A 14,191-nucleotide genomic window follows, 5' to 3' on the forward strand; every position below is an offset into this window, starting at 1 on the left:
CTAAATCATGTAGGTGTGATTGATTAATAACTCAATTTCTAGCCCCTCTTCCCACTCCAGAGAATGGCTGGTGGGTTTGAAAGTACCAAGCTTCTAATCATGGCTTGGTCCAGGAGCCCCCAAGAGTCGCCTCATGAGAACATAAGATGTTCTTAGCACCTTTATTATCACTTAGGAAATTACAAAGCTTTTAGGAGCCCTGGCCAGGAACCAGAGACAAAGACCAAAATATATATTGCTTATATCACAATATCCACCGCTGCTTATGTCTATTTAAGATAGGGAGGCACCTTCTGAAGACAGAAGGAAGCGTTCCCATGTAAATGCCTTAATAGTGTGTACAATACTAGGAAAGGCCCAAGTTTCCTGTTGCTGGCAGGTCTGCCTGAGCTAGGTGAAAGAGGTTCATTTGGAACTTCCCTCTCAAGAGCCCTCTTGAGTTGGGTACTTTCTTAAAGCATTGACATGGAGTGCGATGTGTGTGCCAGAAGGAAGGCCCACTGATGGTGGGTGAATCCTAGGGGTTGGGTTTCACTTAGCACCTGTAGACTTGCTGTTTCTTCTCTGCCCTTCTACAGGGCAGGAACTGAGGCTTCTCGTAAGGGTAAGGCTGGTTCGTCAGTCTGGCCTAAAGGAAGGATGTTTTGGGAAAGGACTTCACAGCACTTCTTTTGTTGCCAGAAGTAAAGTTCTCAAAGCTTCAGTGGCTCAAAGTGCAACTCTTCCTCATTTGTCATCCCAACCTCTATCCTCCTCCTCTTTCTTTTTGCTGTTGCACGTTCCCTCCATGCTGGGACGTTCCCTAACTCCCCATTGCAGAGTAGAATTGCTGAGAGTGAGGAAGGAGGTAATCAAGAGCCAGACTTGGGCCTTAGACAAACATGCATTTGGTCTGCCTCTGCTACATTAGGTAATGTCATCTTAGGCAAGTGGCTTAACCACTTTGAGTCCATTTCCTTATCTATATAAAGGAATTAAAAGAATTTAGGTGTTGTGGTTACTTTGAGTATTACATAAAATATCAAGTCCTAAGCGCAATGCCTGGCACATAGTAAGCCCTCGGGGAATAAATAATAGTGCCGCTGTTTTCGTCTTCCTCTTCTCTTCATTAGTGCCAAACATTTATTTATAAATGAGTATTCGTTTGCCTTTTTTTAAAAAGACATACAGCGTTACAGATGCAGTTTAAATTTCTAGTACCCCTCTGTGAACACCCACCTCTCCCCAGTGTGAATAATGAAAGTTTTGGTGTGATATTTTCTGTGTCCATCTGGGTTTTGGGTTTTAGTTACAAATACCAGGCAGCATCCCCCCTCCTTGCCCTAGTGGACTCAGAGAAAGAATTTACTAAAGGATAGTAGATAGCTCAGGGAATTGATGGGAAGGCCAGAGAATGGGTCCTGCAGGCTGCAGAGCCAGGAACGGGACTCAAGCCACGTCGCCAGCCTGCGGCAGAGATCTCAGCCATACAACTGGGCACATCCTTGCCCTGTTACAGTTTCTCCTTGGGATTTATGCCATCCTGCTCCATTTCTGCCACATTCTTCCAGTCTCACCAGAAAATGGAGGTTGTGGTTCCTGTTGCCTCATGTAGTTCCCTTCTGAGTCCAAGATTCATGCAGTGTGTCTAATTTGGGAATCCTTGGTCACATGCCTGCACTCTAGCTGCAGGAGAGTTTAGGAGAGAGATCCTGGATTCTGTCTTGGGAGGCAGCACTCATAATATAGTGCATTTTACAAACATGGGTGTGCAGCCAAAGACGGGATTCAAATCAGCTACTCTCAGCCTGGTCATCACTTTGGATTGGTGAACCTTTTGTTTATTGCTGCTTTTTCTAGCCTTTCATGTCTTGTCTTTTACCCACATTTAAATCTCTTCCCTGACCATGTTTCTGAATTCATTTATATAAGAATTGGGTAAATGTTTACTACTTGGATAAAGGCCACTTTCAGAGGAGCGTTCTTTGAACAGTGAAATTTGACCAAGATCCCTACGGTTTTGCTGACTAGTTGTTAACAAGACACAAGTGGATTTGGATCCCAGGTGCTATGATTCCTCACCTAGTGGGAGGGGCGGGGGGGGTCTTCTAGCACACTGAGCACTATTGTCAGCAGTCCCTCCTCATGAAACTCAAACATTAAATAGAATGGAAGCCATATATGCTATTGTAAATTTTCTGGTAGCCTCTATTTTAAAAGGGGAAAAGAGGTGAAATTGATTTTTTTTAAATAATCACATTTTATTTAACCCAATATATTGTTTCAGCATTTAATCGGTATAATATTACTAATGAACTATTTTACCTTTTTTTGGTATAAACTTTTGCAATCTGGTTGTCTTCTGCACTTGTAGCACATTGTAGTTTAGACGAGCCACATTTCAGGTGATTGCTACGTACCTGTAACTAATGGGTACTGGACGAGTACAACCTAAGAAAAATGTGAGAAGAGTTGTTTCTTACTTCTTGTGGAAATAAAGTAATTTAAAAAAGTGTTTATGAGGTGGAATTTGGAAATTGACCCAACATATAACCCAGTTTATTCTCTTTTAAGTAAAGTATTAGTTTGATACTCTTAAGTAGCCAAAATGAAAAAGAAAAATCAAGAAATTGTATTATTTAGATATGTGGTTTTTTTAGCTTTAGTGATTGGAAGAAAAGATTCCTAATGGGATAATGCATGTGTTACTTTATGGTTTATCATTGTACCTTAGTTGGAGTACTTAGTCCTTAATGTTGTGTTGAGCTCTGGATTACTAGGTTCTGAATGACACTGAGGAAAAAGAAATAGATTATTCATATGCAAACTAGTTAAAAGCCTACACAAGTGAGGTCCAATAAAACTTCTGAACTAGTGGTTATCAAACTTTAAGTACATTAGAATCACCTGGAAGGTTTCTTAAAACAAAAGGCTGCCCCACTCCCACCCCCCATTCTGATTCAGTAGGTCTGGAGTCAGTTCTGAGAATTTGCATTTCTTTTTTTCCCCCAGTTGTGTTGAGATATAATTGACATGTAGCACTGTTTATAAGTTTAAGATGTACCGTTTAATGATTTGACTTATATCATGAAATGATTACCACAATAAGTTTAGTTAACATCCATCATTGCATGTGTATAAGGAAAAAAAATTGTTTTTCCTTGTAATGAGAACTGTTAGGATTTACTCTCTTAACAGCTTTCATGTGTACTATACAGCAGTGTTAACTATAGTTGTCATGTTGTACATTACATCCTTAGTACTTACTTACAACTGGAAGTTTGTACTTTTTGACCACCTACATCCAATTCTTCTCCCCACCCCCACTTCTGGTAACCATAAATCTGATCTCTTTTTCTACCATGTTTCCCCAAAAATAACCTAGCCAGACAATCAGCTCTAATGCATCTTTTGGAGCAAAAATTAATATAAGACCTGGTATTCTATTTATTGTATTATATATTATATTAAAGAGCCAGTCTTATAGTAAAATAAGACCGGGTCTTATGTTAATTTTTGCTCCAAAAGATGCATTAGAGCTGATTGTCTGGCTAGGTCTTATTTTCGGGAAAACACGGTATGAGTTTAGTTATGTTTTTCAGATTGTATATATCAGTGAGATCATACAGTATTTGTCTTTCTTTGTCTGACTTATTTCACTTAGCATAATGCCCTCAAGGTCCATCCATGTTGTCCCAAACAGCAGGATTTCCTCCCTTTTTATGACTGAATAATATTCCATTGTATGTATAATGGGGGTGCCAAAAAAATGTGTGCAAGTGGACACTTTGGTCAGTGTTGCTCAAGCAATAGTAGTTCGCTGTGATCAGAAGAGTCTGGACACTAATGGTAACCATTTTGAGCACCTCTGTAATTGCAGAAGTCAAACGTGACTTGTATTCATCTTCTGTTATCAGTATATATTGAGTATTACAATTTTAATAGTTTTTTCCTTTTCTTAAAATGTGTATACATTTGTTTGGCACGCCAAAAAATGGTTACCATCAGCGTCCAGACACTTCTGATTACAGCGAACTACTGCTTGAGTAATGGTGACCAAAGTGTCCACTTGGGTACATTTGTTTGGCACCCCCAGTATCTATTCCATAACTTCGTTATCCATTTATCCATTGACAGACACTTAAATTGTTTCCATGTCTTGGCTATCATAAATAATGCTGGTTTGAACGTGGGAATCAGATATGTCTTTGACAGTGTTTTTGTTTACAGAGAATTTGCATTTCTAACAGATTCTTAGGTCAGCGCTGCTGCTGCTGATCTGTGGACCATGTTCAGACATACTTTCTAAAAAACTTAATTGATAATATAAGTGAAATAAGGAATCTAGGAAAGAAGTCATGAAAAGAAAAGAAACAGAACTAGCTCAGAAGTAAGATCTAGTCCTGGTTTGGTAAGCTGTACAAAAGACCCAGAAAGCAGTCTGTCCAGGTTGAAGTAGAAAGAATGTTCAAAAGAAAGTAATTAGCACTGTATACATTATATGATCAAGAGCCAAGAAGTATAGTTATTCTAAGTGTATCCCTTCTGAACAACAATAACAAAAAGGCAATTAAAAACTGGAAAAGGTGGTGGAAACGTCTGATTGAAATATGAAGGTAACTAAAATAGATTATGTGGTATTAATAAAAGGTAAGAAGCAGTGCTTTTTGAAGCAATAAAACCAAACTCTTTTCCCCAGAAGTGTCCCCGTCCTTTTTCCTAAGATACACTAGACTTAGGGATGGTCTTTTTCCTTTTTGTGTTTCTTGAGAAGCATCCTAAATCTAGGCTTCAAACTGCTCTAAAAATTTTTTTTGTTTAGATCTGTCAGATGTTTTTCTGACCTAAGTATTATAATCTTGAAAATTATAGCCAAACCCATTAAGAAACATAGAGTCAATAAAACTAAAGTGCAGTACCAACTTCTGAATGCCTTTCTTAGATTTTTGCCTTTTTCTGTTTTTTTTTAAGGAATCTTTTCAGAGATATCCTCAAGTAAATTTTTTTACTTTGCTGAGTTTCCAAATTCTTACCATGACCATGTAGTAATTATTTAATCAGATAAAAAGCTGTTTTGTCGAAATAAAAAATGTAAAGGGAGGTAATCCGAATAATATTTAATTTCTTATTGACTCAGGATACTTCTGAATAAAAGTTATGAACATACTGATTTCTTATTCACTGTGTTGACATTGGTAAAGAAATGTCAGAAAGTGCTTTAACTCTTAGCTCTTACTCCCCTAATTTTCAATTTTAACTACTTCAGCTATAAAATGCCATTAGATTATTTAGGCTTATTTGTTTTGGAGTAAGGGGTAGATGCCCTGAATTCTGATTCCTTAGTATTTCAGCTGACATGTTTCTGTTGGAAGCTTGAATAAGTGGTTTCTAAGATAAATTAATTAAAAGACATAGAGTAAAACCATGAAGGATATGAGCTATGATTCAATAATGATAACCAAATTTTTGAAAATTTTAAAAAATCAAGTAATAATATAGTTATAAAACCTACTGCGTATTTAACTCTGTAGCAGTGGATCTTAAAGGGTGATTCAGGAACTGGTGGTCCCCAAAACACTTTCAGGTCATAGCTGTTGTTACAACACTAAGATGTTGTTTGCCTTTTTCACTCATGAATGTACAGTGAAGGGCAGGGCAATGTGTGTTGTGTGCAAAACAGATTGAACGTAGAAGAATCCAGCTGCCTTCAGTTAAGTCAGCCAGTAAAGAGGTTTGCAAAATGTGAAACAATGCACCTCTCACTATAAACATTTTGTTTTGGCAAATAAAGTTATTTTTCATAAGAACATGTTATTGATGTTAACGTGATTGGTTTATGTGGTAATTTTTAATGAATTAATATTTTTAAGTTTTCTAGTTTTAATTTCTAATACTATAAATACCGGTAACTATACCCATATAAACAAAAGCTCTTTGGGTTCTTCAGTAATTTTTTTGAGCGGGTCCTGAGACCAAAAAGCATGGAAAACTGCTGTTCCATAGTGATTAGCTTCCTAGTTTTCTTTCTGTCCTCAGTGAAAAGCACCCGCTCTCAAACTTCAGCGTCAGTCACCGGGGTCACTTGTTAACATCCAGATTGCTGGGGCCATTCCCCAGAGTTTCTCATTCACTAGTTCTGAGGTGGCTGAGAATTCTAACAGTCTGGGTGGTGACGCTAATGGCCTGGGAACGACATTTTTTAAGACTCACTGGTATAAAGAAATACTGCTTATAAGGAAGAAAAATCTGCTTTTTGAGCACCTACTATATGTAAATAAATATTGTTTTATACTCACGCCAACTCTGTAAGGAAGTAGGCATTCTCTCCCTTTTTATATACCTAAGGAAACGGATGCTTAGAGGACTCACAGCCAGAAAAGTGCAGCATTAATTCCAGTTTGTGACCTTAAGGCCTGTGCTCTTTACACAACCTCCTTGCTTATCTCTCTTTTAAAAATTAGTATTATTAGCTTTAAAATTAGCTTTATTGAGATATAATTCATTCATTTAAAGTGTACAATTAAGTGGTTTTTAATCTTTTCAGAGTTATGTAAACATTACCACATCAATTTTGAGTATTTTCCCCACCTCAGAAAAGAAACCTTGTACCCGTTAGCAGTTACTTCATATTTTCCCCAAATCCCTGCTCCTAGACAATCACTAATCTACTTTCTATTTCTATAGATTTCCCTATTTTGGACATTTATATAAGTGGAATCGTACCTATATAGTCTTTTGTGACTGACCTCACTTAGCATAATTGTTTCCAAGTTTCATCTGTGTTGTAGCATGTATCAATTTCATTCCTTTTTATTGGTATAATATTCTGTTGTATGGAAATACTACATTGTATTTATCCATTTATCAGTTGGTGGCTTTTATCATTTGGGTCCTTTACCCTTCTTGGCTATTATGAATAATGCTGCTATAAGTATCCATGTCCAAGTTTTTGTGTGGACACATTTTAAATTTCTCTTGAGTATATACCTAGGAGCGAATTGCTGGTTCCTATGGTTTGTTTTTCGTATCTTTGTATATTTAACCTTTGATGAACTGCCAGACTATTTTCCAAAGTGGCTATACCAATTTTACATTCCCACCAGTAGCAGCATATGAAGATTCCAATTTCTAAACATACTCGCCAATGTTTGTTTTTTTTTTTTTATAGCCATCCTAGTGGGTTTCAAGTGGTGTCTCCTGGTTTTGATTTACATTCCCTGATAGCTAATAATGTTGAGGAACTTTTCATGTGCTTGTTGGCCATTTTCATATCTCCTTTGGATAAATGTCTATTCAGATCCTCTCACCTTTTTTTGTGTATGATACGAGGAAGATGTCCAACTTCATTCTTTTTATATGGCTTGCCAGTTGCCCCAGCCCTATCTTTGGTTGTCTTTTGTGATGTGTCTCCTTCTGTTATTAGATAGATATAATCTCTCATCTGTCTTCTTGTTTTCTACTTTCCTAATTCCTACCTGTGTTTAGAGTAATTTAGATACGTGTGTCTGGTGGGGAAAGCTTTTCTTTTAAAAATTACATACAGGTAACCCCCGTATAACACGGTTGTTAGAGTCCTTAAAAATTCCGTGTTACGCGAATCCGTGTTATACGAAACAAAGAACTAGTACAAAAAAGGAGGTTAGGTTCCAAAATTTTAAAAAACATACTGTTATATTTTTGTAATTAAGAGAAGTATCTTTGTTAAAGCAATTTTCACCAAAAGTATAACATATTAATATGTATTAAATAATATTTTCTTCGTCATCACTACTATCGTGTTTCCCGAAAATAAGACCTAGCTGGACCATCAGCTCTAACGCGTCTTTTGGAGCAAACATTTGCTCCAAAAGACGCGTTAGAGCTGATGGTCCGGCTAGGACTTTTGGGGAAACACGGTAAGCACCATTAACCGAGGGCATAACCGAGATATTTCTGAAAGAAATTTCAGGAAATTTCACTCTGCGGTGTTTTCTACCAGTTGTCTGGTGGGAGTGGTTTTGATCCTGAGTTGGGAATTGAATGCCTGGAACATACTTGTCTGTCTGACCTTTTAGAACAGTGGTCCCCACCCTTTTTATCGCTCACTCCATGGATAAACTATTTTTTGAATATACACATAAGTATATATTTCTAAGTGATGTACTTATACTACTGTACCAATATGCAAAAACAGAGGGATCACATTTTACAAGAAGAGTAAACAAAGGGAGCGAAGGTTTTGCTCTTTCGTTTGTAGACACCAGTTGTCGTCTTGCATGCTCTCACAGTGCGGCGTAGTGCTGGCGACTTCGGCGTGTGGTTTGGGGGTTGTGGCCTCCTCAGAAGCCTGGGGTATGGCAGCTCTTCCCTTCACTTCACCTGGGCTTCGGCCTGAGAGCCTCCCTTCCCTTGAGAGATGGATTCTCAGTGTTGCCTGGTTCACTGACTGGTGCATCTTATCGCTGCAGGTACAGGTGCAGGTACAGCAGTCTCCGCAGCAGGTCTCGGCTCAGCAGCTCTCCCCGCAGCTCACTGTTCACCAGCCTGCTGAGCAGCCCATCCAGGTCCAGGTGCAGATCCAAGGCCAAGCACCGCAGCCAGCAGCCCCTTCCATCCAGACCCCGTCTCTGCAGAGCCCCAGCCCCTCGCAGCTGCAGGCGGCCCAGATCCAGATGCAGCACGTGCAGGCGGCCCAGCAGATCCAGGCTGCAGAGATCCCAGAGGAGCACATCCCACATCAGCAGATCCAGGCGCAGTTGGTGGCCGGCCAGTCCCTTGCTGGGGGTCAGCAAATCCAAATCCAGACCGTGGGTGCCCTTTCGCCACCACCGTCCCAGCAGGGCTCACCACGGGAAGGAGAGCGGCGGGTTGGCACAGCCAGTGTTCTCCAGCCAGTGAAGAAGCGCAAAGTGGACATGCCCATCACTGTGTCCTACGCCATCTCAGGGCAGCCGGTGGCCACCGTGCTGGCCATTCCACAGGGCCAGCAGCAGAGCTACGTATCTTTGAGGCCAGACTTACTGACAGTGGACAGTGCCCATCTGTACAGTGCCACCGGGACCATTACTAGCCCTACAGGAGAAACCTGGACCATCCCTGTGTACTCTGCCCAGCCCCGGGGAGACCCTCAGCAGCAGAGCATCACCCACATTGCCATTCCCCAGGAAGCCTACAATGCCGTGCACGTCAGTGGCTCGCCCACGGCCCTGGCAGCTGTCAAGCTGGAGGATGACAAGGAGAAGATGGCGGGCACCACGTCTGTCGTGAAAAACTCCCATGAAGAGGTAGTGCAGACCCTTGCAAACTCTCTCTTTCCAGCACAGTTCATGAATGGCAACATCCACATTCCAGTGGCTGTGCAGGCTGTGGCAGGCACTTACCAGAATACAGCTCAGACTGTCCATATATGGGACCCGCAGCAGCAGCCACAACAGCAAACCCCCCAGGAGCAGACGCCGCCGCCGCCACCACCGCCGCCGCAGCAGCTCCAGGTTACTTGTTCGGTAAGTGCGACTTGTCTGTAGGGCAGCCTGCTCCCTCGGGGCCCAGTGCAACACAGAACTTACCTGGCAACCTCTAGCACCTGGCTTGTTTACTGCAATGATGCAGGTATTTAACGTTTCAGTTGGGGCAGGGAAGGGGGCAGAAGCAGCAGCTGAAGCTGTGCAGCCTCAGGAGTTCTAGCCTCAGACCTGGAGGTAAATGAAAACACCGGTAACTGCCTTGGAGGCTGCCCGGGGTGCTTCATTGTAATCTCTTTTTAGAAAGAGCAAAGTTCTAGATGGAGACTAGTGGGACACCCCAAGTGTTACCTTGTCCCAGTAGCTACCTTCTACATCACCAATGAACGGACCTGGTGGAACCCCTGTAGTGTAGCCCACAGATTATAAACTCATCACAGTGGAGGCTGTGAAATTGTTCCTTCTTTAGTTGCCATCTGCAGACACAGTGTAGGTGAATTACTAATAGAAGAGGTAAAACACCTCCTGGTTGGCCTATTACAAGTGATCACCTTTGGGAGTCTTGAACAAGCCACCTATGCAGTGAGATTGTCCAAAGATGTTTTTATTTTCCTTAAAAATAATCAAGATAAGCATTGGTTAACTGAGTTTTCTGTCATGGCAGCTATGTTGAAAGTTTCTTTTTTACTTTGAAATAATTTAGATCTACAGAAAAGTTGCAAAAATAGAACTCTGTTGAAATTTAAACTTAAAAAGTGTTTGGCTCTTTCATCTTTCGTAATGGTTAATCTTCTTAAGGCTCTCATCTTTTAAGACTGTTGGTAAACTTTCTGGCCCCTTTTCTAGCAGACCTCTAGCGTGGATGTGGGGCTCTGGTCTCACAGAACTGCTGAAGACTGCCTCAGCGGGCGGGGCTCCTGGGAACACATGGGAGGGAGCCGCGGTAAACAAGGCCCTGCTAGACCAGGGAACACACTCCTGAACGCAGGCCCTGCTGGGTTACACAGACACTGACCGAGTGCTTTCAGAAAGGCGACAGTATATTGTTTGAGGTGACTTTGTTAAGGCACTATTAATTACCCAGCTTTCGGGCTTAGAAGAACAAGATGGAGTCATTGCTTCTGGTAGCTTATAGTCTGGCTGTAGGAATAAGAACAAGAACATGATTTCTGTTTCTTTGAATTATTTATAAGGCAGCATAATCAGGTGTGACATTGTGTGCCACACACACAAAGACAAAATGGGAATTCACAAATCATTCTAGGTTAAAAAGTCAGCAGAGGCATCTTGGTGCGAAAAGTGGCATATGCTCTCTGGTTTATAGCTTAGATTGACAGAAGAATGGAGCAGCCTGAGTACGAGTCAGATCGAAAGAAGGGACATGGCCTAGGGCAACATGAGACAGGATCTGGGAGAGTGCTTAACATGGGGGCAAAGGGGTTGTCTTCCTAAGTGAAGAGTTGAGTTTGATGATCTGTGGTGGGAAATTTTTCCAGAATCTTGAGTCTTGGTAACATGAAAAATCAGGTGCAGGTGATAGAATTGATTACATGTGGGAGACCAGCCAGGAGACTTGTAATGGGGCTCTGTGCTCAGCTTTTGCTCACAGGGACGGAGCTCTTCAGGCCTCTTCTCAGCTCTCTTGCGCCTGATGGACCAATTTGTAGGTCAGGCCTCTTGGTCTCATTGGTCTCTTTATAATTTGCATATTTGGGTCCTTCAGGAGAACGTCTTTTCTGGAGTTCATTTTAGTGAGCCCATGTTCTTCAGTTCTGTTGTCCCCTTTGGGAAAGTCTTACAGGGACTTATATCAAGTATTATTACTAGAAAAAGAAAACTTGGGAAGAATACCCATCATGCAGTTTGTCCATTTACACTCCAGACATCCCCCTGCCCTCCATATCAGGCTCTGTGCTGGAGAACAGCGATGAATAAGACAGTCTCTGGAGCATTCACAGCCCACGGGGACGGTAATTGTGCTGTGATGTCACTTGAACCCTACAGAGAGCTGATGCCAAAGTACTGTGCTCCTTCACCTGGCATCCCTTTTATGACAGCCCTCTTATCATACGCCTGGCTTTAAAACCTGATTTATGGCGAAGCTTCCCTCCCTTGACTCTGCTCTGCTTTACTCCGAGTGCTCACCAGCGTCACCCGCACAAGCTGACTCCACTTGCTAACCAGTTTTCTCTTCAACTCATGACTGAGTCTGTTCTTGTCAAGCGGTGTTCCTCCGAGCTCAGTACCAGCCCGCTCTTCTCCCTCAGGGATTTCTGTGCTGCGCTGTGGTTCTCAGCACCTCTAGGTGCTGCTGCTGCTGAAGGTCTAGTCCAGGGGTGTCCTAACTTTGTTCAGCAGTTTTCACCAAGGGCCATATGCGGTAAAATACAGAAACGGCTGGGCCACTCACTCGAGGTGAAGTACATATTGCCTCACCTGGTTTATTTAAGTAAACTAAATATATTTTTGGAATTTGCTGTGGGCCAATTAACAGTGGATTGCGGGCCGCAGTTTGGACACCCCTGGTCTAGTCACTGACGCCGTCAGCCAGCACGTTCTCAGAGTCACATGGTAACTTGCACAGCGGCCTTGTGAAGTAAATACTACAGTATCTCCATTTTATAAATGAAGAAACTGAGGCACAGAGAGATTAGACGGCAGTGCCAAAGCCACCGTTCATAAGTAGCAGAGTTGGGATTCAAGCCGGGATCGGCTGGCCCAGCAGCCCGTCTTAGCCCTTGTGCTGCGCTGCCACAGATTTTGTCTCCAGCGCGCACCTTTCCCGTTAGGCCCCTTCCTGCGTGTTCAGCAGCCTGCTTATTTACGTGGATTTGCTGAAGATACCTCAGCTCTTCATTGGCCTCATCTCTGTCATTGTCGAATGCTTCCCCATCTCAGCCACCCATTTGTTTCAGCCAGAAACCCAGGAGCCCTCCTCAAGTTGGCTTTCCCTTACTTTTCATGTCCAGTTCATCAACAAGCCACGTTGCTTTTACCCTTTTGCCACCAAACTTCTCAGAATCTCTTAAATCATCTCCACTGCTACTGTCTTAGTCCAAGCCAGTAGCACCTGCTTCCACTTTGTGCTCTTCATTCTCCATAGATCAGCAAGAATAATTTTCTTAAAATGTAAGATTATGTCATTTCCCAGCTTAAAACTCTCCGAAGGCCCTGTTGTAAATAGGAAAAAAACTACACTAGTGTCCAAGGCCTCCTTCCATCAGTAGTTTTCCCCCTGGGTGAGGTCATTACTACTCCTACCCACTGATAGACATTTGGACACTTGTGGAAGAACTTTGGTTCTTTGTCAGGGTGCTTGGGAAATGTTACATTTAGTGAGTGGAGGAGCCCTGTGGAGGGGCCCTGGCTAACAAGCCAGTAGAGAAGCACTGCCCCATTTGCTCTGGCCCCCACCTGCTTACCAGTCAGAATCCTAGATTTCCAGCGTGAGTAGATGGTGTTGCCATTGAACAGGGTAGGGAGCGAACTCTGAGGAGAATAGTTCCGGATGGGGCGGGGGGTGAGTTCTCTCTCTAGATGTTAGTGTGAGGTGGCTGTGAGATGTGCAGTTGGGGGGATACAGTACCCACTGGGTGTGTTTAAGAGAGGTCTGGTTAGCGTAATCGGAGGCACATACTGGTAGTTAGCCATCATTTCCACAAACATGGAAATCCAAACTGGGAAAGGGCGACAACAAGGCAAATTGGTAGTTGAACTGAGAAGTGTGTCTAGAGTGGAGCTCCAGGGTTGATGAACATTTAAGGGCCCGACACTGGTATTGTTTTGGCTCCTTGTTTAATAATGTATGTTATCAAAGCTAGTAGGATAGTTTTTATTTTTATTTGTTAATAAGCAAATATATGTGTTATGGAATTATTTTGCTTTCAATTTGAATGGTTTGACATTCCTCAGCCCTCGAATGGAGAATTGGTATGTAGACAAGTGTGTGAGACCCAAGAACCTTTGCGGGGTATCTGTGTTGGTGTGGGGATTCCGACCTGGGTGTTCTCTGTACCTTTGTCTACGTAGCTTGGCTGTCAAAGACCATTGAGGACAGGACCACTCTACTTTGAACCTCCTGTCTTCAGAAAATGTCCTTATAAGTCTGAGCTGTATTATTGAGAAGGAACATGACAAACAACCTTAGATGTAGCCAGAGAAGCCATACAGATCTTCAAGTCTTACCCTGTCATCTTGCAATGGCAGGGAGAGGGACATGACTTGTTTGTTGTACTTTCATTTCTCTAAACACTGATACTCAGCCATGGTTGGACTTGAGAATCACCTGAGGAGCTTTTTAAAATTCTGATAGCAATAAGCCCCCATCTTAGACCCATTAAATAAAGATCTCTGGGGATTAAGGTTCAGGCATGTGAGTATTTTTTAAAAGCAGTCCAATTGATTTTAAGGGGCAACCAAGTATAATATTCACTGCTTTGGACACTTGATACTCAAAAGTGTGGTCTGCAGACTAGCTCCCTCACTTGGAAGCTTGTTAGAAATGTAGGATTTCAGCTCCTCTCTGAGACCTTTTGAATCAGAATCTGTACTTTACTAAAATCCTCAAATGATTTGTTTGCTCATCATAGTTTGGCAAGCAGTGCTTTGGGCCAGTAGTTCTGAGCAGTGACTAAACTTAGAATTAGAATTACCTTTTTACATGGAAAGGTTTTAAAAAGACTGATACCTCTTTAAAAAGAGATTCTGGGGTAGAGCTCAGGTATTGGTTTTTAAATCAGACATTCAAAAGTATAGCCAGGGCTGAGAATCAC

General features: G+C 42.0%; 1 protein-coding gene across 3 annotated transcripts in view; it reads left to right on the plus strand.

Moving 5' to 3' along the window:
- The window catches only part of QRICH1 (glutamine rich 1), a 41,283-nt gene that overhangs the window by 16,457 nt on the left and 10,635 nt on the right, over positions 1 to 14,191 (plus strand). For all 3 annotated transcript variants that reach the window (XM_033132101.1, XM_033132100.1, XM_033132102.1), the window contains one exon: positions 8,427 to 9,461. In XM_033132101.1, coding sequence (XP_032987992.1) covers positions 8,427 to 9,461 — 1,035 coding nt within the window. The remainder of the gene's footprint in view (positions 1 to 8,426; positions 9,462 to 14,191) is intronic.

This window comes from Rhinolophus ferrumequinum, chromosome 17, assembly GCF_004115265.2.
Source record: "Rhinolophus ferrumequinum isolate MPI-CBG mRhiFer1 chromosome 17, mRhiFer1_v1.p, whole genome shotgun sequence".
Taxonomy (NCBI): Eukaryota; Metazoa; Chordata; class Mammalia; order Chiroptera; family Rhinolophidae; genus Rhinolophus; species Rhinolophus ferrumequinum.